This window comes from Eptatretus burgeri, chromosome 10 (genome assembly GCF_056783735.1).
Source record: "Eptatretus burgeri isolate ZD-2024b chromosome 10, Ebu_testis_v1, whole genome shotgun sequence".
In the NCBI taxonomy this organism is placed as follows: Eukaryota; Metazoa; Chordata; class Myxini; order Myxiniformes; family Myxinidae; genus Eptatretus; species Eptatretus burgeri.
The window spans coordinates 38,705,580-38,731,394 of NC_140970.1; the positions used below are offsets into that span (position 1 = coordinate 38,705,580).

Below are 25,815 nucleotides of genomic sequence, written 5' to 3' on the forward strand. Positions count from 1 at the left end.
CGTTTTCAAGATGGACGAATTCCGTTAGGAAATGATATATAAATTCCATAACGATATTGTAGGTTAGCTTCGAGTTATACACACTCACCTCTGAACTGTCTAATCTCGGTTTGAATCTCGACCCAGCTATAAGCCGTCACCCCGGTGTTTCACAGGCAGGGTGATTAATCATTGTGTGTGCCATCCCTCGGATGGACGTTGAACTGGATCTCCTGTCTGCTGACATTATTTGGTGGACAGTAAACATCCCACGGTGTCCTTTGCGAAGAGTAGGTGAGCTATCGCTGGCACCATGAACAAATTCCAATTTCCTGCACAATTGCAGAAAAAAAAATCCGGCCAGGAGAGGGAGAGAAAAATTGCCCAGTATGACCGAAGGCCGAGAAACTGCTTTGGCAGAACCAACGCTCTGAAACAGAGTGTGGTACAACGGATCGGATATATACCAAAAGAAAAATACCATGGCATAGCTTGGAGTGTTGTGAATCTCATTCATATGACTTTTTGAACACCCCTCCTACCTTTCCCTTAATGCTTCAGTGTTTTACCTAAATCCTTTGTTGCTTTGCAAGCCGGTGTGTCTGTGCGTCAGGGAGCGGTTGGTGCATGAAATGGAGAAAACCGGGGAAATGCTGGTAGATTTTGGTTCAGACCAAACTTCATGTCACAACCCCTACAAAGGCGGATACTATCCTGTGCAGCTTGACTTTCAAGAGTGCCTGCGTGTGATGCATTGTGACCCACAGAGGTTTCGACGCCTGGTCGATGAAAGGTGTGTTTTTAAGCAACACCCTGCACTTCATTCCTTGATCAATCACTATCTTACCAAAACCTCTGTTGCCATAGTTTAGTGTACCATACTGGTGAACCATGTTCAAATCAGCATAATTTGGACTCCAAAAACCGACTGTTACACTATCCTTTGTAAAATACACCACTAAGCCAATGAGAGTACTTGTACGACTAATTTCTGATTTTTTCACTGGTTGTTGTAATACCCACAAGCATCGCCCTGCTGCCATGATAGACTGAGAATATTGCAGTCAGGGCTGGACCAGTTTTTCTCTGGTATAGCGTGAGTGGTCTGGTTTGGACACTTGGTGAATATAGAGTCCAATTAATTCATGGCTGTAAAGAAAAAGTACTTTAGGGTATATATATCTTTGGTTATTCTCATAGTATTTAATTTTGGTTTTGGTAAATCATGAGGATGACCATGTTGATGAATACATAAGACAGGAATAGACTCAATCCATCCAGTTAGAGCATTGATGCAAAGCTTGGAGTAGTTTGCCATTTTGAATGAGACTTGTGTTTACAGTTCTGGGTTCAGGTGTCGCCTATAACACTGAACAACAAATTTCAAAAATTTTTTTTTACTGGAGATGTGTAAAGTGATTTAGACTAATTTGGGTACGCTGATTTCAAAAATCATAACCGTTTTGCTGTATCACGTCAGGATTTTCAGGAACAGAAATATTCCCATTGCCTAGAAGTCAGGATTTCAATGAAATTTACATATGTCTTTAACATGTCTATTTCGTACAATTGTTGTTAACTTGTGTTATATTTCTTTCTTTCAGATAAAGATGAGTAGGCGTTCCTGTACCAATCATCCTGACAACTTCTGTTATGTCTGTGGTCGGTATACCAAAAAAGATCAACAGCGAAGTATATCTACAGCAGTGAAAATGAAGGCCGCCTACTTTCACTACTTCGGGTGTCAGGTGGGGGACCAAGAACAGAGCTGGGCACCACACATCTGCTGCACAAGCTGTCACACAACCTTGACTCAGTGGTTGGTGGGCAAGCGCGCGAGCATGCCATTTGCGGTGCCCATGATATGGCGTGAGCCGCAGAATCATCATGATGATTGTTATTTCTGCTGCACAAGCATCGCCGGCTTCAACAAGAAGACTAAAGGTCACATCAAGTACGCTGACTGCGTCTCTGCTCGTAAACCTGTGCCTCATGATGACGAGAACCCCGTTCCAACACCTCCAGCTGATCAGAACATAGCTGTAAGCAGTGGTGAAGAGGATGGTGATGATGAACCTTTTGAACCCGACACTCAAGAATCACACCTTCTGAACCAGGGAGACTTAAATGATCTTGTAAGAGATCTCTCGCTGTCAAAGGCGAAGGCAGAGCTGCTTGGATCAAGGCTGCAGCAGTGGAATCTACTTGAACCTAACACCAAGATATCCTTGTTCAGAGCACGTCACAGAGACATGGCTGAGTTCTTTGAGATGGAAGACACGATGACATTCTGTAGTGACATCAACGGTCTGTTGAAAGAACTTGGGTGTGATCACGATCCTGCAGACTGGCGCCTCTTCATCGACTCGGGGAAGAACAGCTTGAAGGCTGTTTTGCTCCACAATGGCAACGAGAAACCATCAGTCCCACTGGCTCACGCGTTCGGCATGACAGAGACTTATGAGACTATGCGGCAGCTGCTTGATTCCATCAAGTACAATGACTTCAACTGGCACATCTGCGGAGACTTGAAAGTGGTGGCGCTGTTGTTAGGGCTGCAGTCAGGCTACACGAAATACATGTGTTCCTTTGTCTCTGGGATAGCAGAGACGACAAGAATCACTGGATGAAGAAAGATTGGGAAGAGCGAAAAGAGCATGTACCTGGTCGACACAACGTGAAGCATGTCGCCCTTGTCGACCCAGCCAAGGTTTTCCTTCCACCACTCCACATAAAGCTCGGCTTGATGAAAAGTTTTGTACGGGCAATGGATCTGAATGGGCGTGGGTTTTTATACCTCAAGGAAAAGTTTGGCAACACCTTGTCGGAGGCCAAGATCAAGGCTGGTGTCTTTGTTGGACCGCAAATCCGACAGATTATGAAGGACGAAACTTTTCCGACAACTCTAAACCCCAAAGAGCTGGCAGCGTGGAGGAGCTTCAAATCTGTGACGGACAACTTCTTGGGGAACGAGCGCGCGGACAACTATGAAGAAATAGTGCAGCAGCTGCTGGAGTCCTTCAGGAAACTTGGCTCCAGGATGTCCCTGAAAATCCATTTCCTACACCAGCACCTGAACTTCTTCCCTGACAACTTGGGAGCAGTCTCGGACGAGCACGGCGAGCGATTCCACCAAGAGATTTCACTCATGGAGACGCGTTACCAAGGGCGGCACAACCCGAACATGATGGGCGATTTCTGCTGGTTCCTGCATCGTGAAACTGACACAGAGCAGCACAAACGCAAAGCCAAATGCCGAAAGCATTTTTAATTCCATTCTAGTGGAGTTTTTCTGTAATTTCTATAATTTTGAAGCATTCATGATGAAATAAATGAATAAATGAATTTTTGTAAATTTCATTGAAATCCTGACTTCTAGGCAATGGGAATATTTCTGTTACTGAAAATCCTGACGTGATACAGCAAAACGGTTATGATTTTTGAAATCAGCGTACCCAAATTAGTCTAAATCACTTTACACATCTCCAGTAAAAATTTTTTGTTGTTCAGTGTAATTCAAGGTATTAAAAGGTGCATTGCATCTTGCAGCTCAGTATATGGGGTAGCTGAAGGTTTGGCAGGATATAATAGCTTCAAGCTCCATTGAGCTGTCGATTTTGCTTTTGATCTGCAATGGGATCAAAGAAGTAAAATTAAAAAAATTCCATTCTGATGCAGTCCTAGTAAACGATATGTGGCATGTTGAATCATGCCTTCCTTCCGATGAGCACATAAGGCACGCTGTCCTATCGGCATGTCAGATGTGGATCAGAAGATGACATTGTATATTTTGACAAAAGTAAACCATTTTGTGCAGGCAGGCATCTAGCCTAAATTCCCTGATTTGGGATAACTGTCATTATGACGACGTCCATGAGATGGGAATGCTTGGATGTGGATATGGAATAGGTGTGAATGGCATAATGGGCCAACTTTCCATTTTCTAATTGACAGTTCTTCAGATGGGCATTCAGCCAGCTGATCCAGTGGCGGATTAATGCAATGGCACCCAGGGCCCGTGCTCAGGGCCCCGAGCTCAATGAGGGTCCCAAGGAAAAATCCATTTGCCCGTTAAAATGTTCTATACCAGATCCACCACTATAATATTATGTTTCCAGTTACAAGTCACCGTTCGGGGTGTTTCAGTGCTGGTTTTGGCTTTATACTGTTGTGGGGTTCTCTGCGCTTGAGCGCTGCTTGACCATCGAGTCTCGTTGGAGGTGCAAAACCAGACAATACAATGATTATGTAACAACAATGATCACAGTGTGGTCACAACCTGCGACAAAATCCAGTAACAGGCCAATAAAAAAAAAAAAAAACAATCCGGAAACAGGGAAACGCACATTTAAAGCACTCTTCAAAAACGAACGGCACAATTTGGAAACACATATTTACTGTGCTATTAAAAGATTAACTCGACACCTCTTATCCATGTCAGCCTCCGCCATGGTGATATCAGAACAAGCTGATTCATCACACGGTCACAGATTGTTTAACTCCAACATAGGGCCATTCAAAAACTACGTAACGCTATTTTTTTTTAGTAATTTACGTAAATTAATAGACGAAACAATCGCAAGTCTGAAAGCAAAAAAAAAATACATTTTATAAACTCATGTTAGTGTAGCAGCATAGCAAACCTGTTGTGCATTTTGTGAAACAAGCACCAAATTTGGCACAAATGTACATTAATATGTTGCGAACATTTTCAGATATTGGGCCACTGAAAATTCTCTCTTTATGTCCGCCATATTGGATTTCAAAATGGCCGCCACTTGAAATCTACATTTGCTATTATCTTTGGACGTAATGCAGCTATTGACTCGATTCTGGTATCTAAATATATGTTTTTGGGCGCAAGGAATCCAATGGTACCATTTTCAACTTAATATTATCTATCACAGTCTGTTATATAATTTTATTTGGAAATTATCTAGGCAAATATTGGATTCAACACAATACTTTGAAAAGAATGTCTAAGTTCTGTAAATGTCTTAGGTATAATACTGACATGCTACATGGTCTAGTATTTGAGGCTAGGTGTACTGGTATCTGAGGCTAGGTGTATACCGGTACTGAAGATGCGTGTACATAAACAGTGTCATGTTAACAAGTTCAGCATTGCCACAAGTACATGTATGTTGTTGACTCATCGTCATGTGCAGTCCCCTTCACACACACACAGAGGGCTGTGCACTGAAGGGCAGCCTTTTTGCACTTGCAGCGCCTCACACACCGTTTCTTGCACTTGCAAGAAACCAGCTCAATGCATCTGTGAGCTGCCTCAGTTAGCCTGGTCCAGTAAGGTGTGTACTGTCCTTCTCCAGTCCTTGACCAACCCCAGTTGGTTGGTGGAGGGAGCTCTGGTGCTGGCAGCAGTATCTGACCCCACACATGTCCACCTTGATACACTGCCCTCTTGACATGTTCCTCCAGAGCTGCCTTCGTTAGAGGGATGAGCTGCACATTGTTCTTCCTTGCAAAGAGTTTCCTCCTGGCCTTGTCAATGTCTGTGCATTTGCTGGTTCGATCATACAACAGGATCACGAACCTCTCGATGATGCGCATTGCATCGTCTGGTATGTCACGAGGTGCAGAGGACAGCAGCAGCAGCGCCTCAGTGAGTTCTGGCAGTACCGTCCAGACTGCCCACGCAGTCTTCTTGCCATGTCTATGAAAACTAGACACAGTGTCGCATCCAGTTAGAGCATGGAACATTGGCAGTGCACGAGCCTTCTCTCGTCCCAATCCAGATGCTATTTCGTGTGCTGCTAGGTATCGGAAACTCTGGCCTGTTCCGAATGCCAGCCATAGTTTGTCTTCTGGTTGCAACTCCTGTGCCAGGGACACTGCCAACACCACAACATCGGTGTCTACAGTCCGGATGAGTATTGCATGGTGTCCATGCTGGACTGTGTGAGATGCATGCAGCAACATCCGACTGTCAGCTTCTTCATGGTTACATGGGGCGAGTGAGGTCAGATCTGGCAGTAGTGGCTTGCTGAGCACTGCCTGCCCATCAGTAATGACGAGTTGCTTGTCCTCCTGGTCAAACCATTCCATGAGAGCTGCTGAGAGGAACCTGAACAGCTCGGTCTTGTTGCTGTCCACTCGTAGGAAGTTCTGCCAGTTTCCTGGTATGGCTGCGGCAGCCACCACACCTCCCCGCACACCTTGTCCCCACTTTGCACGTGTACTGCCTTTCAGTGAATCAGCAAGGTAAGTATCCCAGACCAGATCCAGGCGTGACACTGTTTGCAGCTTCGTGGACATATATGGGATGAAGATCTGTTGTGCACACTCTTCAAAGGTCTTTGATGCAGCCGGCTTCAGCATCTGGACGATGGCTGCTCCATCAAGCACAATACAGGTCGTGACAGGAGTCTCTGTCTTTGTGTCGGAGACTTCTTCCAAGCATGTGAGGAGATCACTCTTGGTACCAGTGCAGAGGCTTCCACCATCAGACAATGCAGGAGGACATGCCTGATTCTCGTGACAAAAGAACTCCTCAAGGTTTCCATCCCTTGTCTGGCAGCCAATGTACAGGCGTGTGAAGAGTTCACGGTCATTCTTGATGGAGGCGAGCTGTTGCTGACCTATGCTCTGGCTTCTTGGAGTGGAAGTGCTGAACACCTTCAGCTTGTTACGAGAAATGGGTGCGTCCACTGCCTTTGTTCTGTCCAACAGACACTCTCTGGTGAAATCCTCGAACTGCTCTTGGCCAATCCTCTTGGCATTCATCACGGTCTCCACAGCAGCAGGATCTGCGATCTCCTTTGCGTCCAGTTTGACTAAATCCTGACTCTCCTTCTCGAATGGGTTGCCAATCTCCTCTATGACACCGAAGAGAGAGCGAATATCTTTCACAAATGAGGCCTGTACACTTGGCGTCTGATCATGATGACGTGTGTCTGCTGTTTGCCGTCTCCAGTGTTGGTTCCCATCCTGGAATTCTTCGATCACCCTGGCAACTTCTGGTCCCGCAACCATCTAGCGACGTAGGGCACTAGGGTTGTCAGTGAGCCCAACTGCTCCACCGTCTCCTTTGATGCAGGCATTATTCTGCTCATGTGCCTGGTCAATCGGAATTGAAAAGAACACCCTCTGTGTTTTTTGAACGGTGAAGTGGCTTTCCCTGAATTTCCTGGCCACATCTGGGTGTATGATGTTGTTACTGAGTTGTTACTAGTGATTTAGTATAGTTTTTTTTTAAATTACTATTTACAGAACTAAGACATTCTTTTCAAAGTATTGTGTTGAATCGAATATTTGCCGAGATAATTTCCAAATAAAATTATATAACAGACTGTGATAGATAATATTAAGTTGAAAATGGTACCATTGGATTCCTTGCCCCCAAAAACATACATTTAGATACCAGAATCAAGTCAATAGCTGCATTACGTCCAGAGATGATAGCAAATGTAGATTTAAAGTGGTGGCCATTTTGAAATCCAATATGGCGGACATAAAGAGAGAATTTCCAGTGGCCCAATATCTGAAAATGTTCGCAACATATTAATGTACATTTGTGCCAAATTTGGTGCTTGTATCACAAAATGCACAATCTTTTGAATATTTGGGCTAAGCCACCCCACTATGTTCCAATATTCAAATGACTTGCAACGCCATCGGTCAGTTGGCAGTTTCCATAAGAGTTAACAGGCAGTTTAAAAAACAAGGATTGCAGTACTTAAGTGGGAGCTCAAAGAGAAAGGTGAAGCAAGCAAAGGAGGCTAAAGGGGCTGTCACACCTTGACGTTTTAGCCAGCGTATGCCGACGTATGAAAAATTTGGCGAATAAGCTGGCACACGTCAAATACGTTATGGGTAAGTTTTGTATACGTTAAGAGCACGCTGAAGCACGCTGCATACGTCGTAGTACACCGAGCTCGTCGACAAATTTTAAGCATGCTCAAAAGTTTTCGACGTATGCCAGTGTATGACTCACACGTTCCGCATACGCTGGCCATAAGTTGTAGGCACGTTATGCGATCGTTGACACATGTCGACACACATTACTTGTAAGTTACTCATAAGTCGAGGTAATGTTTAGTGCACCCGGAACTTATTTCTAACCTATGAGTAACGTGCTTTGAACCTATCTCCAACGCATATTGACGTATGTAGACATATTTGACGTCTTCCGGACGACCACAGAACTTACTGAACGTGTTACTAACTTACAGCTACCGTATAATGGCGTATTGGCAGCATTTAGGGGAATTTGTATATAAAAATGGGGTTCACAGGAGGAACCCGTCAGTGTTCCAAACTCCATCGTTTCTTTTTTTTCTTCGGCATGACGGTGATGTTGACAATTCGATGTCTAGAGCGGTTATGATTTGAATCGTCGAGCGGCGGCCTTTTAATAGGCTACACCACGTGATCGTCGGCGATACTCTGCCGCGCTATGCATAAGTTAGACTATCGTTTGGTCATAAGTTGTGAATGCCGACAACACGCCAAGCATTCATTGGTATAAGTTATCTAAAAGTTATCGAAGCGTTCTGTTTACGTTACTAAGGCCTAAGTCACATTTGCTCTACGGCGAGGATACTCCCCCACTATGTTCCTGGTGAACGCATTACGTTCATCCAAGCCCATCCCTCGGAGCACTGCAGTTCGAGCAGAGTGGTAGGCTCTTGACAGAGGAGTCTGAAGTGAAGGCCCGCTGGGCCGGTTACTTTGAGCGGTTGTACCAGGCTGATCCCCCAGCTGTCGAGTTGGACGTCAAGGGTGTTACAATCCCTGTTGCTGACCCTTGAATCAACTGTGGTCCACCTTCGCTTGTGGAAACACGGGCTGCGGTGAACCAGTTGAAACGGGGCAAAGCTCCAGGGATCTGTGGCATCCATGCCGAACTTCTCAAGGCTGGTGGAAATGCTGCACTCGTGTCGTTGCATGCAGTTTTGTGCTCTGCCTGGAACACAGGCATCATCCCAACTGACTGGAAGAGGGGTCTTGTTGTCCCTCTCTGGAAAGGGAAGGGTGATCGCCAAGACTGCAACAACTACCGAGGGGTGACGCTGCTCTCAGTGCCGGGCAAGGTCTTTGCTCGGATAATTCTTGATAGGGTTCGCCACCATCTGCTTGAGCACTAGCATCCAGAGCAGTCAGGCTTTACACCAAAGAGGTCAATGATTGACCGTATCCTTGCCCTTCGTGTCCTCACCGAACGCAGACGAGAGTTTCGGCAGGGGCTGCTTGCAGCCTATGTTGATCTCTGTAAAGCGTTCGATTCAGTGAATCGGGATGTCTTCTGGAGGATTCTTGGTCTTCGTGGGGTGCCACCAAAACTGATCGATCTGATGTCTGAACTCTACTCTGGTACTGAGAGTGCTGTGAAGTGTGGTGGTACCATCTCTGACTTATTTCCAGTTGTTACTGGAGTTCGTCAGGGGTGTGTAGTGGCCCCCACACTTTTTAGCACTTGTATGGACTGGATTTTAGGGAGGATGTCGGAGAGATCAAGCTGCGGTGCATCGTTTGGGAATGTCAAGATCTCGGACCTTGATTTTGCAGATGATGCAGTCATCTTTGCGGAGACTTTAGACATCCTCTTGGGGGCCCTCGAGGTGCTGAATGAGGAGTCGGAGCCGTTGGGATTTCGGGTTTCTTGGGTCAAAACTAAGATCCAGGCTTTCGGTGACATCTTGGATGCTGCTGTCCTGTCTGTGTCTGTTTGTGGTGAGGATGTTGAGGTCGTGGAGAGATTCACTTACCTTGGCAGTGATATTCATGTCTCTGCTGGCTGCGAGTAAGAGGTCAATAGATGTCTGGGTCGGGCCTGGGGAGTCATGGATTCACTGGATCATGGGGTGTGGCGCTGCCGGTACCTGTGCGGGAGGACGAAAGTCCGAGTCTTCAGGTCCTTGGTACTTCCAGTCTTGCTCTATGGGTGCGAGACTTGGACTCTGACCAAGGATCTGAGACGGAGACTTTATTCCTTTGGTACCAGGTGTCTTCGGAGAATCCTTGGCTATCGCTGGTCGGATTTTGTGTCCAACGAGCGGTTGCTGAGAGAGACTCGGATGAGATTTGTTACCTGCATAGTCCGTGAGCGTCAGTTGCGGCTGTATGGACATGTGGCTCGTTTTCCTGATGCTGATCCTGCTCACCAGATTCTCTCAGCGAGGGAGTCTCATGAGTGGAGAAGGCCAGTGGGCTGACCACGTGCCTCATGGTTGCAGCAGGTTGACCATCATCTCAAGGAGATGGGGATGGGCCTGGCATCTGCCTGGGGGATGGCCAGACGGAGGCCCCTGGAGTACCGGCGGAAAGTGGACGCAGCGACGCGCTGTTCTGGAACATGCTCCCATACCTGACCTGAGGATACTGCGGCCGTACGCCCTCTGAATTGACAGAAACGTGCGGCGGCCGCAGAGTTTCTGCAGTGACCTCAGGGTGGCCCTACACCGTTTGGCTATATTTTGCAAGTCGTATGGGTCGCCGTGGAATTATAACGCGGAGTTATAACTTTTTTCATTTCTACGTTGGCCGTAGCAATTCGACAAGCCGTAGTTGTGACGTAGTTGTGTTCCACGTAGGGCGTACGGTGGGCTTGCGTTATTCGTGCGGCTGCCGTAGTCTCTTATCAATGAAAAATGAATTTTGCCTGAAAAACCGAATACATTAAAAAAAACCGAACACAATGAAGCGTTCATGTTTGTTCACGTGTCTACCCCACCTGTTTGATGTGCATCTTCGTGCTTTGTTCATTCAGTTCATCGGTGGAAGTCCTCGTGAAAGCATCTCTCATGTGTCCATCGCTACTTTACCTCGTGTTTTCACCTTGATTTGTGCTGTTTTTTTTTTTTTGTCCTAATCTTGTGTTTTAATTAATAACAAAAAAGCAATCCGATCACGTGATGTGACGGACTGTCGGGCAAGGATTTTATTTCACAGAAAAACCGGTTGTAATTTGGAATATCCATGATTACGTCAGCCCGATGCGTTTGATGAAAGTGATTGTGGTTCTGGGGGCATCATGTTTGATGAGCTGCCCTGGGGGTAGCGCTCGCAGAGTGCGCGAGTGATCGGAACTCAGGCCGGAGCTCGAGCCTGTGTGAACCTTTGGATGTGGTGATTGTACCAGTTTACATACAATACACCGCCACTGAAGGTCATTTACTCATCTTATTTTATCTTAAACATGGGGAATTTCAGTTGAAAGTGTCTTGAAAGTGGGTTTTCTTGGGGTCTAGGAACATTAATTCACTCCATTATTTCTTATTGGGAAAATAGTTTAGGAATCGAAGTTTTTGCAATCCGAACAGCCTCCTGGAATGAATTCAATTCGGATTCTGGGGGCACCACTTACTGGTATATTCTGAACTGTTATATTTTTATTTCAGTAAAAAAGAACTGGTATATATACCCACCCGTTACCGTCCGTCTGGCCGCACGTTCGCCTTCGAACCCCCCTGCGGTCACCTTACGGGCACCTTGAGGCTACCTTACGTCTGCCTTGAAAATTCTATGGCCGCCGCAGGGACGCCCCAAGGTCACCGTGTGACATCAAATCAAAGACCGTACGCCCCACCACATTTTCGGTCTCCACAATTTCTAAATACGCCGTGCGGCTCCCCGAAAAATAAAAAAACATATGTGACTGCTACATTGTGTTACTGTGGAAATACTGCGGCCGCCGTATAATTGCGAGTGGCCGTAGATTTTGGAGACCCCACGGCCGCCGTGGCAAATGTGACTTCGGCCTAACACGTTATGCATACGTCCAACTCGTTAATATACGCCCAAAACTGAAAAAAAAAAATAGTTCAGCGTACGCCAGCGTTTTAGATCAATTTTGATACATTGCCATACGCTGGGTAAATTGTCAAGGTGTGACAAGGGCTTTAAGGAGTTGCTTTGTTTAAAAAAAAACAATACACCATCTATAAGCCAAGACTTCAAGGAGAAAGAGAAACGACAGACGATGCCGACACAGCTTTGGGTTCGGCAGAGATGGCTGCTAACAATGTAGAACATGCGGCTTAAGCACTCAACATAGGCTAAGCAAGTGTGAAAATAACAGTATTCTCCTCTTTTTTGGGGCCATTTTTTTGCGAAAATAACATGGAGTCCCCTTTTTGGGGCATTTTGGGTGGAAATATTTTTTGTGCCCAGGGCCCCCAAAAAATCTTAATCTACCTTGGAGCTGATCCATCTGCATTTCTTTATGTGCTGCAAATACAACCTGATGATGCAATAAAAACTAGGGTTTTAGGCTTGGATGAAAAACATTTAGATATCTATTTTATATAAAAGTATCCATGTCTTTCTGTTTGTCGTGTTATAACTTGAGAACGGATTGACAGATTTCAAGAAATCCATCAACGCTGAATTCAGGGAACTCCCAGGAAGGTTTGTGATGCAAAAAGAAAAAATATATAAAGCCCTGTTTGTATGTGGGTACATGGCACACGTGTCGAAACTGCAATGGCTAACTTTCGACGCTGGTTATCCTCGCATCGAGGGCAGAATCTCCCAGGAATCCTTTTTTGTTTTTGTCCCATAGATTATCCATCGCAGCAAAGATTGGTATTCCCGTCAGCGAAGTGACCAGTCTTATATGCTAGAACATTCTAAACGAATGATAAATGTAATTTTGTATGGCTCTCAGGAAGGTTTCCCACTGATCGGTAGAACATGACCTACAGGTATATATAAAAGAATAAATGAGGCCCGGCGAGGAGGAGTGATGTAAGCGACATTTTTTAATGATATGATGATGATAGGCTCGGATGATAGGGGAAGGGTTAAAATAGTGCTATATGGCATTTACTCCAAAATGGCCGATGTGGCCCTTACATAACTCCTCCTCGCGGCGCCTCAAATTAACTTTTAATGTTGGCCTAGATGAATTCCAGAGAGCAATGCAACGGAATGCAGTAAATTACAGAAAGAAGGTCAATATTCAGTCAAATTACTAAAACATATTCACCATATTGTCTCATTTTGTATGCAAGATTCTCCATTCTTTATTTCCATGGTGTAATTACGAAAAGTAACAAAAGGAAAGAAAACACTGCAATTTGGTTCACAAGGGATACCGACCATCTATACCCGGATCTCATTTGCTGTGAATCTTGATTGCTGACACTAAATACGAAATAAAATTCCCTGTAACAATCTCTCGAGAGGCCAGTCAAAACGAATTTTGATTTCAAGTGTCCCCACTTAGTTGAAAATTTGCGGAAAATATTCCCTGAAAATAAGATAGGCAGTCAAAATGAGGAAATTGCAAAAAGTAATCCATTTTTTTTTCTTTAAACCCTGGTGCATTCATGTCAATGTACAGACTGCCAAGTCTGTTTACTTCATTTGTAGTTTAAAGCCTGGTAATGGCTTAACAGTTGAGGTGGCTGGCTTAAGATCTTGGAGTCTTGAATTCAAGCCCTTTGTCGTGCTGTTAAATAACACGAGGTGGGGTGACTAAGTCTGTCATTCTTACTGGAAACGGGGCACTGCATCATTGGCACAGCTGCAAAATATTAATTTGTAGGTGAGAATACATGGACATCGTATTCAAGATTAATTTAGTTTATAGTGTCACGTCCTGTGGATGCGGTTTCCATATTGTTCCTACCTGCCATTTATAATTTTATTGTACCCCATCTTTGTGTCACCCTGGTGGCAGAATCCACTGCCCAGTGGCACAATGGAGGATTTTAGGTGCAGAGACTTGAATAAAAAATTATTTTTTCCATTGCAAGTGTACAAATTGATAACATGAAAAGAAATTAATTTTTTGAAAAGGAAAATCACTGACTAGATTTTTGAGCTAACATTGACATCAATGGCATCAATAACAATAGTATGACTGGGACATCTGTACACCACCTGAAGTGCTGCTGCATTCAGTGTGTGTGTGTGTGTGTGTGTGTGTGTGTGTGTGTGTGTGTGTGTGTGTGTGTGTGTGTGTGTGTGTGTGTGTGTGTGTGTGTGTGTGTGTGTGTGTGTGTGTGTGTGCAGTTTGCAACGGCAGGTTGAAGCTATAAACAAGTTGGCTGCACATGGCTTGTTCTTCTGGGATTATGGGAATGGCTTCCTACTCCAGGCTCAGCGTGCAGGCATGTCAGATTTCATCCACTTATTATGTTGACCAAGCCTTGTGAATGATATACTGCACTGTATTTGGGTCATGATATACTCAGAATATGGGGAAAGGGGAAGTGAATGCTATGACAAAAAGACATGAGTCAAGAATCCTGCTTGAATGGTCCAATATACTGTACAGATTTTGTGGTTAAATTTAGTGTTTTGTTGTATAATCAATACCAAAACGAAGTGAAGGAATCTATGAGGGTGTGTTGAAAAGTAATACCTCCGATAGTTTTCTCCAAGCCAGGTAAAGATATTCAAATGAAACAAAGCACAGTTCACACAAAAATTATCTCTGCCACCGGAGGTGAAGGAGGTGATGTTTTCACCCCTCTCTGTTTGTTTCTTACTTGCAAAATCGAAGATTTTTCAAGTATATTAGTTCGTCAATTTTGTTATTCTGTCTCTGTCTATGTCTGTCTGTCTATCACCAAAAGGTCACAATTTTAAACCGGTCTTCATGAAACTTCACCACATGGTAGAGTTTGTCATAATGAAGAAGCCTATTGTTTGAGGTCAAAAGGTCAACATTGGCCAAAGGTCAACAACGAAGGTGGTATTTCTAAAATACTCAATTTTCATCCCATTGGCTTGAGATTTAAAGAGAATTGATATTTCAGGTCAATGAATCAACCAGCCAATTATTTTTGAGGCCAACTTTGTTTAATGGATTTTGCAAGTTTCGTGCTCTGGACGACGTCTATTTGTTTGTTTGTCTGTCGGTGTGCAGGATATCTCAAAACATTGTTGACGGATTCAGATTAAATTTTCTTGATAGGTTGGGTGTGTGACAAGGACGAACTGATTAGATTTTGGTCCAGATCTGGATCCGGATCCGGCTACTGGAATTTTAAAAGTGATTCTTCACCATTGAGAGATGGGGCTAAACTGATGTATAACAGGATATCTCAAGAAAGTTGTGGATGGATTCAGACGAAACTTAGCAGACAGGTTGGGTGTGTGACAAGGACGAATCAATTCGATTTTGGTGAAGATCTAAATCCAGATCCGGATACGAGAGTTATTTAACTTTTAAAGTGATTCCTCACCATTGAGAGATAGGGCCAAAAACGATAGAAAGCATGATAATTACCTCCGCCACCGAAGGTGAAGGAAGTTGTTTTCACCCCTTTCTGTCTTTGTCTGTGTGCAGGATATTTCAAAAGGTTGTGGACGGATCCGGTGTGTGACAAGGACGAAATGATTAGATTTTGGTCAAGATCCAGATCCGGATCCGACTATGAGAATTTTTTGAAGTGATTCTTCATCATTGAGAGATATGGCTGAAAACTATATTTTGCAGGATATCTCAGAGTTGTGGACTGATTCAGACGAAACTTGGTGGACTTATGGGTGTGTGACAAGGAAGAAATGATTAAATTTTGGTGATGACCTGGATCTGGATCTGGATCCGGATCTGCCAATTTTTAAAGTGATTCTTCTCACCATTGAGAGATCGGGCTCAAAAACGATATATAGCATGTGAAATGAAAGCGAGAGAAGAACCTTCAGAGTGTAGGCTTTATTCCATTTGATTGGAGCCGCTTCTACGGGCACACCAGGAAATACAGACGCAGCATGGAGTACAAGCAGTAAGGTACACACGCGCAACTAATCACCGCAAAATAAATCAGTATTATATATCAATCAGTATTCTCACCATTCAATGAGCACCAAGTGAGCCGGCGACATAAAACGACAATGCCCCAGGGACAAAACCCCGCGGCCGAGCCGAACCTCAGCTTTATCTCTTCTGTGCTCGAGCCGGGCATCATGTGATCACACGTCACGACCTTCAATTCACCACATTCTCCCCGTCTTTAAAATGTAACTAGAGGCCCAGCGAACGCACCATGATTACTTCAGCGCTACAGGAGTATGCATTTCAAGCAACGCGAACTATCTAAACTACTGAAGCATACATGCCAAGCAGTGAGGATTATTTTGAGTTGTAGGAGCATGGTAATGAGCATCGATATATTATGTAACGAGCATATAGGAGCATGAGCATCAAGGATGCCGATAATCCCCTTTACAGATTGAGTCGGCGAGGGGGTATTATTCGCCGGCCTCTCCGGGAGTAGATGGCGGTTTCACTTGAGGGAGGCTTCCGATCCTTTTGGTGAGCCTCGACTCGTGCCGGAGATGACTCCCCGATCGCCCCCGGGTGGAACGCGGTAGCTCCGCCGTCTCCCTTCTCGGGTGGAGTCCCTGGGGGAGAAACACCTGGGGAGGGAATGTCAGAGGGAGGTGTGCCAGATGGTGGTGTACCGGCGGGGGGAGTACCTGAGGGAGCCAAATGACGAACCGACACAGTGGTCTCCCTGCCATCCGGGAGCCTGACATGAGCGTATTCTGGATTAGTATCGATGAGCTCGACCCCTTCCACCAGGGGTTCATACTTGCTTTGTCGTACCGGGCGTTTCATGAACACTGTTCCGGGATGGGTTAGCCAGTTGGGCACCGATTGGCCGTCAACATAACGTCGTTGGTGAGTAAACATTCGGTCGTGAGGAGTCGCATTGGTGGACGTGCAGAGCAGAGAGCGTATGGAATTCAGAGCGTCGAGAAGGGTAACCTCCCACCGCTCGGGGCCCAGTCCTCTTGATTTCAACGCCAGAGTTACGGCTTTCCAAATGACTCCGTTATACCGTTCCACCTGACCATTACCCTGTGGGTTGTAACCCGTCGTTCGACTAGATGCTATGCCGTGCTCTAATAGGAACTGTTTTAGCCCGGCCGACATGAAACACGGCCCTCTGTCTGAATGTATGTACGAAGGTTTCCCAAACATAGCGAAGAGGTCAGACAGACATTTCACGACAGTGCCCGAGGTCATATCCGAGCACGGAAATGCGAAAGGGAACCTTGAATACTCATCAACAACAGTGAATATGTATCTGTTGTCTGTCTCGGTCGGCAGGGGCCCTTTGAAGTCGATATTTAGTCTCTCGAAGGGAGAAGTGGCCTTGATCAGTCTGCCAGGAGCCGCACCATAGAATCTGGGTTTTAGTTCAGCACAAACAGGGCATGAAGCATTCATTTGTTTAATATCTTCAATAGAATAGGGAAGGTTCTGTCTGCGTACGAAATGTGCCATTCTGGTTACCCCCGGGTGGCAAAGAGACACATGGAGGTCTTGCAAAGCCTGACTGATTACCGCCGAGCAGTAGACCCGCGAGAAGGTGTCTGCAGCAGGGTTTTCCCTCCCAGACCGGTAAACAATGTCGTAACTATAGCAGGCAAGGTCTATCCGCCATCTCATAATTTTTTCATTCTTAATTTTCCCGTTATTTTTCCCAAACAACATGAATGCCACGGATCGTTGGTCCGTAACGAGCGTGAAGTGGTTTCCCAGCAAATAATGTCTCCATTTGCGCAGCGCTTCGACGATGGCATACGCTTCCTTCTCTATCGCTGAGTGTCTCTGCTCGCTTCTAGAGAGAGTTCTCGAGAAGAACGCGACGGGTCGCCCAGACTGATTAAGCGTAGCAGCTATGGCGTGATCTGAAGCGTCAGTCTCCACCACAAAGGGCACCGAGCTATCGATCGATAAAACCACGGAATTACTGATATCGTCTTTGAGGTTGTGGAAAGCTGTCACAACAGCGGCATCTGGTGGAAAGTTTTTGCAATGCACTAGGGGATGTATTTTCTCGGAGTATTGCGAAATCCATCTCGCATAGTAAGCAAACATGCCGATCACCCGGCGCATCGTCTGCAGGTCCTGAGGTGGTGGTAGCTCACGGAGCGGGCGCAATCGTTCAGGATCAGGCTTAATTGTGCCGTCGGCTATTGTGTAGCCGAGAAGGTCAATTGACCTTGCCGAGAATACGCATTTCTCATAGTTGAGAGTCAGATTATATTTTCTAGCAATGCTCAAGAATCTGTCCAGATTCATATCATGTTCCCCCTGATCCCTACCGCACACTGTGACATTGTCCACGTAAACAAAAGTGTCTTTGAGGTTTTCATCTGAGATGATGTCGTCCATAACTCGTTGGAAGCAAGCTACTCCATTCGTGACACCGAATGGTATCCTTCTGAACTGGTAGAGGCGCCTCCCTGCCTGGAATGCGGTGTAAGGTTTGTCTTCCTCTCGGATGGGAATTTGATGATAGGCGCTTCGCAAGTCGATGGTGCTGAATACCTTATAATTGGCCACGCATTCGACCATCTCGTCTATGCGCGGCAGGGGGTAGGCATCGAGTTGGGTAAAGCGATTGACCGTTTGGGAATAATCGACAACCATTCGTTTCTTATGATTCTGACTGCTGGTTACTAACACCTGTGCGCGCCATGGCGAATCGCTCGGTTCTATAATTCCTTCTTCCAGTAATCGCTTGGTTTCTGAAGTGATGAAATTCATGTCAGCAGTGGTATATCGCCGCGATTTGATCGCTATCGGTTTGCAGACCGGCGACAAGTTAGCGAACAGCTGGGGGGACGTCACCTCCGCGGTGGTCAACGCATTTAAAATCAGACGAGGTTTGCTTCCTCCAAAGGGTATTTCGACGCTCGTGTGCTGCTTGAGGACATTATGACCCAGAATTACATCTGCGCATAAATAACGAAGCACCAGTACCCTTACATCCCGATGCGTGTACCCTTTTACGTCCAATTCAACATTGCAGTACCCTCGTATGCGGGACTGTAGTGATGTGGCGGCCATGCATACCGTATTGTCTGTCGGGTGGATTTTCCATTTCCTGCCCTTCACTAGCGAGCTGTTGACGAAACTTTCAGAGCTACCGGTATCAATCAGTGCCTCAGCCATATGCCCGTTAATTCGTACGTTGATGATAGCCTTGGATAGATTCCCCGGGGAGGCTGCAGTTAATTTATTTTGCGAGTAGAGAGCCGCAGAAGTGGGTTTATTTCTCCTTAGAGTAGATTTACATACCCTGGCATAATGCCCTTTCTTGTCGCAATTCATGCATGTGGAATCTCTGGCGGGGCATTTTTGACGAGGGTGCCTTTTGTACCCACAAAAGAAGCATTTACCAACCGGAGCAGTTGCTGAGGAGTTTGACGTGGCCTGGGTATCCGGCTCCTCGGGTGTTTCTCCATCCCCTATGTCTGGCTGTGTCTGTGCCAGTGGGGTTCCTTGGGTTCCCATCGTAGCAGCGTTCATTAGCAGCATCGGTGTCCCAAATGACTCAGATTGCTGCTGAGCCGTATCCATCGCTCGAGCCTGATCAACTACCTTGTCAAGAGTGGGTTGCGCTTTCTCTAGGAAGCGTTGCCGTATGTGGGCTGATCTGAGTCCTTGGATGAATGCCTCCCGTGTCGCTTCCTTTCGGTGTTCCTCGGCGCTTACGGCCCGGAAGCTGCTGTCTTTTCCCAGCTGATTCAGAGCTTGCAGGAACTGATCGATTGTCTCCCTGGCTGCTTGCTTGCGTGTGTTGAGAAGATGTCGTATGTATACCTCGTTCTTGCGCTTCACGTAGAGCGCCTGCAGCACGTCGATCGCTGCTTCGTAAGTGTCGCACTCCGAGAAGAGCCTGAATACACTGGGCGAGACATGATTCACGAGAGCGGCAAATTTGTCAGCTCCCTCCTCGATGATGGTCAGATAGTGTGAGAAGGAACAGAACCAATGCGACCATTTCATTTCTGCGTCAGTCGCGTTTGGGTCTGCGTCGAACCTCTCTGGTTTGTAGATCTTGTCCATCGTTGGTTGAGAGAGCCGAGAAAACCAAATGGAATAAATTGAAATGAAAGCGAGAGAAGAACCTTCAGAGTTTAGGCTTTATTCCATTTGATTGGAGCCGCTTCTACAGGCACACCAGGAAATACAAACGCAGCATGGAGTACAAGCAGTAAGGTACACACGCGCAACTAATCACCGCAAAATAAATCAGTATTATATATCAATCAGTGTTCTCACCATTCAATGAGCACCAAGTGAGCCGGCGACATACAATGGCAATGCCCCAGGGACAAAACCCCGCGGCCGAGCCGAACCTCAGCTTTATCTCTTCTGTGCTCGAGCCGGGCATCATGTGATCACACGTCACGACCTTCCATTCACCACAGCATGACATTTCAAAAATGTATTGGGCCGGATATGTTCTCGTGAATCAGGCCGGATATGTTTGTGCTCCGTCAACCTGAGCGAGTGGTTCGTGCTCCATCACCCTGAGCGAGTGGTTCGTGCTCCGTCAACCTGAGTGAGTGGTTCGTGCTCCATCACCCTGAGCGAGTGGTTCGTGCTCCGTCACCCTGAGCGAGTGGTTCGTGCTCCGTCACCATGAGCGATTGATTCGTGCTCGATCACTCTGAGGGAGTGGCTCGTGCTCCGTCACCCTGAGCGAGTGGTTTGTGCTCAATCAACCTGAGCGAGCGGTTCGTACTCCGTCACCCTGAGCGAGCGGTTCGTGCTCCATCACCCTGAGCGAGCGGTTTGTGCTTGATCACCCTGAGGGAGTGGCTCGTGCTCCATCACCCTGAGCGATTGGTTCGTGCTCCATCACCCTGAGGGAGTGGCTCGTGCTCCGTCACCCTGAGCGAGTGGTTTGTGCTCCATCAACCTGAGCGAGCGGTTCGTACTCCGTCACCCTGAGCGAACGGTTTGTGCTCCATCAACCTGAGTGAGCGGTTCGTACTCCGTTACCCTGAGCGTCCGGTTCGTACTCCGTCACCCTGAGCGAGCGGTTCGTGCTCCATCACCCTGAGCGAGCGGTTTGTGCTTAATCACCCTGAGGGAGTAGCTCGTGCTCCATCACCCTGAGCGAGTGGTTTCTGCTCCATCAACCTGAGCGAGCGGTTCGTGCTCCATCACCCTGAGTGAGCGGTTTGTGCTTGATCACCCTGAGGGAGTGGCTCGTGCTCCATCACCCTGAGCGAGTGGTTTGTGCTCCATCAACCTGAGCGAGCAGTTTGTGCTCCGTCACCCTAAGCGAGTGGTTTGTGCTCGACCACCATGAGGGAGTGGCTTGTGCTCCGTCACCCTGAGCGAGTGGTTTGTGCTCCATCAACATGAGCGAGCGGTTCGTACTCCGTCACCCTGAGCGAGCGGTTCGTGCTACATCACCCTGAGCGAGCGGTTTGTGCTCGATCACCCTGAGAGATTGGCTTGTGCTCTGTCACCCTGACCGATTGGTTCGTACTCGATCACCCTGAGGGAGTGGCTCGTGCTCCGTCACCCTGAGCGAGTAGTTTGTGCTCCATCAACCTGAGCGAGCGGTTTGTGCTCCGTCACCCTGAGCGAGTGGTTTGTGCTCCATCAACCTGAGCGAGCGGTTCGTACTCCGTCACCCTGAGCGAGCGGCTCATGCTCCATCACCCTGAGCGAGCAGTTTGTGCTCAGTCACCATGAGCGAGTGGTTCGTGCTCAGTCACCATGAGCGAGTGGTTCGTGCTCCATCAACCTGAGCGAGCGGTTTGTGCTCCATCAACCTGAGCGAGCGGTTTCTGCTCCGTCACCTTGAGTGAGCGGTCCGTGCTCCGTCACCCTGAGCGAATGGTTTGTGCTCCGTCAACCTGAGCGAGCGGTTCGTGCTCCATCACCCTGAGTGAGCGGTTCGTGCTCCGTCACCCTGAGCGAATGGTTTGTGCTCCGTCACCCTGAGCGAGTGGTTTGTACTCCGTCACCTTGAGCGAGCGGTCCGTGCTCCGTCACCCTGAGCGAGCGGTTTGTGCTCCGTTACCTTGAGCGAGCGGTTCGTGCTCTGTCACCCTGAACGAATGGTTTGTGTTCCGTCACCTTGAGCGAATGGTTTGTGCTCCGATACCTTGAGCGAATGGTTTGTGCTCCATCAACCTGAGCGAGTGGTTCTCTGAAATAACACTCGATTTCCGAGCCATTTGTCGCATTAACCTGTTTTCGAAATTACCGAGGGTAATTTTTCCACCCATCCACATGCAGCTTTTTATAAAGAATAATGTTTGGAATATATCTCTGAAACCTGGTTATGAATACAACGTTGTTTTTCGGTGAAAGCTTCCCAATGTTTCTGGGTTATATACAGTGAGTACTGCAGTCGATAAACACACTGACGTCAACCTACCGATTCCTGAAAAAATGCCCATATCGGCGAAGCACGTGTGTGTGTTCGTGCACGCACGCATGTATTGTTATGTCTGGCTTTCTTCTTGGGACTACGGTGCAGTAATTAGTCTTTATTTTGATGAACATGAAGGTCTATAAAAAGACAAGTGCTTGTTTGGGGGGATCTACGTACTACACTCCCACTTTTCTGAAAACAAACAAAAGTAACCCCGATCCTCTGACTTAAAGCTCTTCCTTCCCCTGGGCCCCACCTCACTTCAAATCCTCTATAAATTTGACATTTTATAAAAGCTAAAACTTGATTTTTTTTTTCACCATATATCCCCACGGGGCCCCCATTATGCAAGCCATCGAACTGACGTGAATAGGTGGACCCCGCTATAGAGAATCCCCCTCCCTCCCTCCCAAAAGATTATGACCCTCCACCCTTACTTTACTCCCCAAGGTCCCTCATTATGTGTGCTAAGTTTGGTTGCAATCACATAAGCAGTTACAAAGATCTCCCTCTCCCTCAACCCCCACCCCATGACACTCTCAAAGGGACCCCATTGCATCTGCCACATTTGGTGGCCCTACAATGTACCATTCTCAAGATATCCAAGAAATATGGGAACAGACATACAGACAAATAGAAAAATGGAGTGCGACGATAAGGGAAGCTTTGCATTTGTGTTCAGCTTCACCTGATGAGTGACTGGTTAACAAACGTGCCACAAGTGGAGCAATATCACTTATCTCCATCTCCAACCACCTGTCTCCTATCACTTATCGCTTACCACCAATCTCCTATCATCATTTCTCTCTTTTCTCCTTACACCCTTCTCCCTTCCACATATCTATCTCTTTCCTCCAATCCCCCATCCACCTCCACTCATGAGCCATAATGATATGCAGAAGCTGGAAAACAAATCTGTCCTTGCTGGCCCTTCTTAATTATATTTCTGTTTTTATCTACCTCGTTCTGTCTTTACTTGTTTTCTAACTTCCTATTTCTATTTCAACTTCATTTTCACCTGTGCTTCTTTTTCTCTTTGCCAGTAAGTGTTTGTGTGTTTTCAGAACCTTTTGATTCACTGTGACTTTGGACTTTAAGGGATTTTGCTAAAAGTTTTATTAACCTCCGCCATCGAAGATGGATGGAGGTTACTGTTTTCACCCCTTTCTGTTTGTTTGTTTGTTTGTTTGTTTGTGAACAGTATTACGGAAAAACTCCTCAACGGATTTCGACGAAACTTGGTGGGGGGGGGGGTTAGGTATGGTCCAAGGATAATGCCATTAAATTTTGGACTTGGTCCCCCCCCCCGCCCCAAAAAAAATTGTTAGAGAAAAATTTTTTTTTTTGCATTTCTACATGTTTTAAGTGATTTCCAACCCCCCCAAAAACATTTTTTTACTCCCCCCCAAAAAAAGATTTTTTTTTGCATTTCTACATGTTTTAAGTGATTTCCACCCCCCCCAAAAAAAAAAAAATTGTTAGAGAATTTTTTTTTGCATTTCTACATGTTTTAAGTGATTTCCAACCCCCCCCCAAAAAAATTTGTTACCCCCCCCCCCCAAAATAGAGGAATTTTTTTTTGCATTTCTACATGTTTTAAGTGATTTCCAACCCCTCCAAAAAAATTGTTACCCCGCCAAAAAAAATTGTTAGAGAAAAATTTTTTTTTGCATTTCTACATATTTTAAGTGATTTCCAACCCCCGCCAAAAAAATTGTTTGAGAAAATTTTTTTTTTGCATTTTTACATGTTTTTAGTGATTTCAACCCCCCTCCCAAATTGTTAACCCCCCCCAAAAAAAGAATTTTTTTTTTTTATTTCAACATGTTTTGACTGATTTCCACCCCCCCCCCCAAAAAAAAAATTGTAAGAGAAAAAAAATTTTTGCAACTTTTTTTTCAACAAAATTTCGATTTTTTGGGCATTTTTACATGTTTTGAGTGATTTCCAACCCCCCCCCCCCCAAAAAAAATGTTGGAGAAAAGAACTATAACTCTCAGCACTGTTGACATCATATTTAATGAATAAGATATAAGGTTCACTTGAGTGACCCAGCAGTATTGGTGGCGGAGGTTTTGCACTCTCCCGAGTGCTCCCCCTCTAGTTTTTACTGTTTATCTTCCTGATTAAGCCGTTAATGAAGAAAAAAATTCTGGTCAAGATTGATGCTGATGCAAACTTGTGAAAATCTGTGCGCCATCGTGCACTAACCCCTTTCAGGTCATAGACTCGTCGTCCACGGTAAAACCCTGTGGAAAGCTCTCTTTGTTCACATCATACACCAGCACATGCTGCTGCATCCCAATTCTGTTTGTAATATGTTATTCTTCTTACAAATGCAGCACAAGGTTGCAGGGTAGCGTCATTAGCTGAGGGCACGGATGTGCCACTGATGCCCTCTGCTGGTTCGGGCAGAAATTTGGAATTTGTTCAGGGTGCCGGCTGCAGCTCGTCTACTCTATGCAAAGGATATTGTGGGATGTTCAATGTCCACCAACTAATGCCTGCAGAAGGGACACCCGACTTAACATCCATCCGAGGAATGGCAAACACATTGATGAATCGCCCTGCCTATGAAGCACTGGGGTGACAGTTTATTGCTCGGTCGAGATTCAAATACAGGCGAGACAGCTTCGTGGCGTGTGTGTGTACCTCCAGATATGTGAATTTATTTATTGAACCACAAAAACGATTTTCCTCCCTGGTGAATGTCCGTTTCAAAGTATATGGTTTGTGACGCTCCTCTCTTGTTTCTGTAGTTGATGGAAAACTCGAAAGGCTTTCTCTAGAATAGTGTACAGCTCGTTTATTTTGTCATATAACTCGGAATGTCTTAAATGCTGCATTTTTAAATGTTGTAACTGAACAAGCAAAAAAGGCCAAACGTGATAGGTGAGGAAAAATACAGAAAATTGAGATATACATCATTCTCAACTCTTCTTCCTTTCTATAACTGTGTGTGACGTTTTCTCGAAGATGATATATATATATATATATATATATATATATATATATATATATATATATTTTGGACACCTTTGTAAAAAATGTGAAAATTTTTATTTGCGTTGTAACACGTCATTAAAGATCTTCAATGAGCCTCAGAGTGTGGACACTAAAGACTGGAAGATGAGTTGAAATAAGTTTTTTTTTTCTTTTCCTGCAGGTGCCAAAGTTGAAAAAGAAACTGGGAACAAAAAAGAATTTCGATATCCTTCCTATGTACAGCACATTATGGGGTAAGTTTCTGTTTTTCCCATGAGCCTCAATACCTGTATAAAATAACCATGAGTTCCTTAACAAGGATCTACACTGCAGGAAAACACCATAAGGCCCATCAAAGGCCCATAAAAAGGATCTTTTATAACACATAATTGTTGTTGTGGCCATGCTTATTGTTACCTCCACCATTGAAGGTGACTGGAGGTTGTGTATTCACTCCTGTTTGTCTGTCTGTCTGTGAACAGGATATCTCATAAAAGTTATGGACAGATTCAGATGAAACTTGGGGAACAGGTTGGGTTTGTGGCAAGAACGAAATTATTAGATTTTGTTGGAGACCCGGATCCTGATCCGGATACGATAATTATTATTAAAGTAATTCTTCACCATTGAGAGATAAGGATAAAAACGAGATATAGCACGATGTCTCGTAAAGTTGTGGACGGATTCGGATGAAACTTGGTGGATGAGTTGGTTAGGTAACAAGAACAAGCCG

At 45.7% G+C, this 25,815-nt stretch overlaps 1 protein-coding gene across 1 annotated transcript in view; it reads left to right on the plus strand.

Annotated features, from left to right (window-relative positions):
• UROC1 (urocanate hydratase 1) overlaps positions 1 to 25,367 on the plus strand; it is a 91,688-nt gene extending 66,321 nt beyond the window's left edge. Inside the window, exons 12-14 of the mRNA XM_085897941.1 lie at positions 593 to 772; positions 13,960 to 14,057; positions 25,264 to 25,367. Of these exons, the coding sequence (XP_085754067.1) occupies positions 593 to 772; positions 13,960 to 14,057; positions 25,264 to 25,340 (355 nt within the window). The 3' untranslated portion in view covers positions 25,341 to 25,367. The remainder of the gene's footprint in view (positions 1 to 592; positions 773 to 13,959; positions 14,058 to 25,263) is intronic.
• The last annotated feature ends 448 nt before the right edge of the window (positions 25,368 to 25,815 follow it).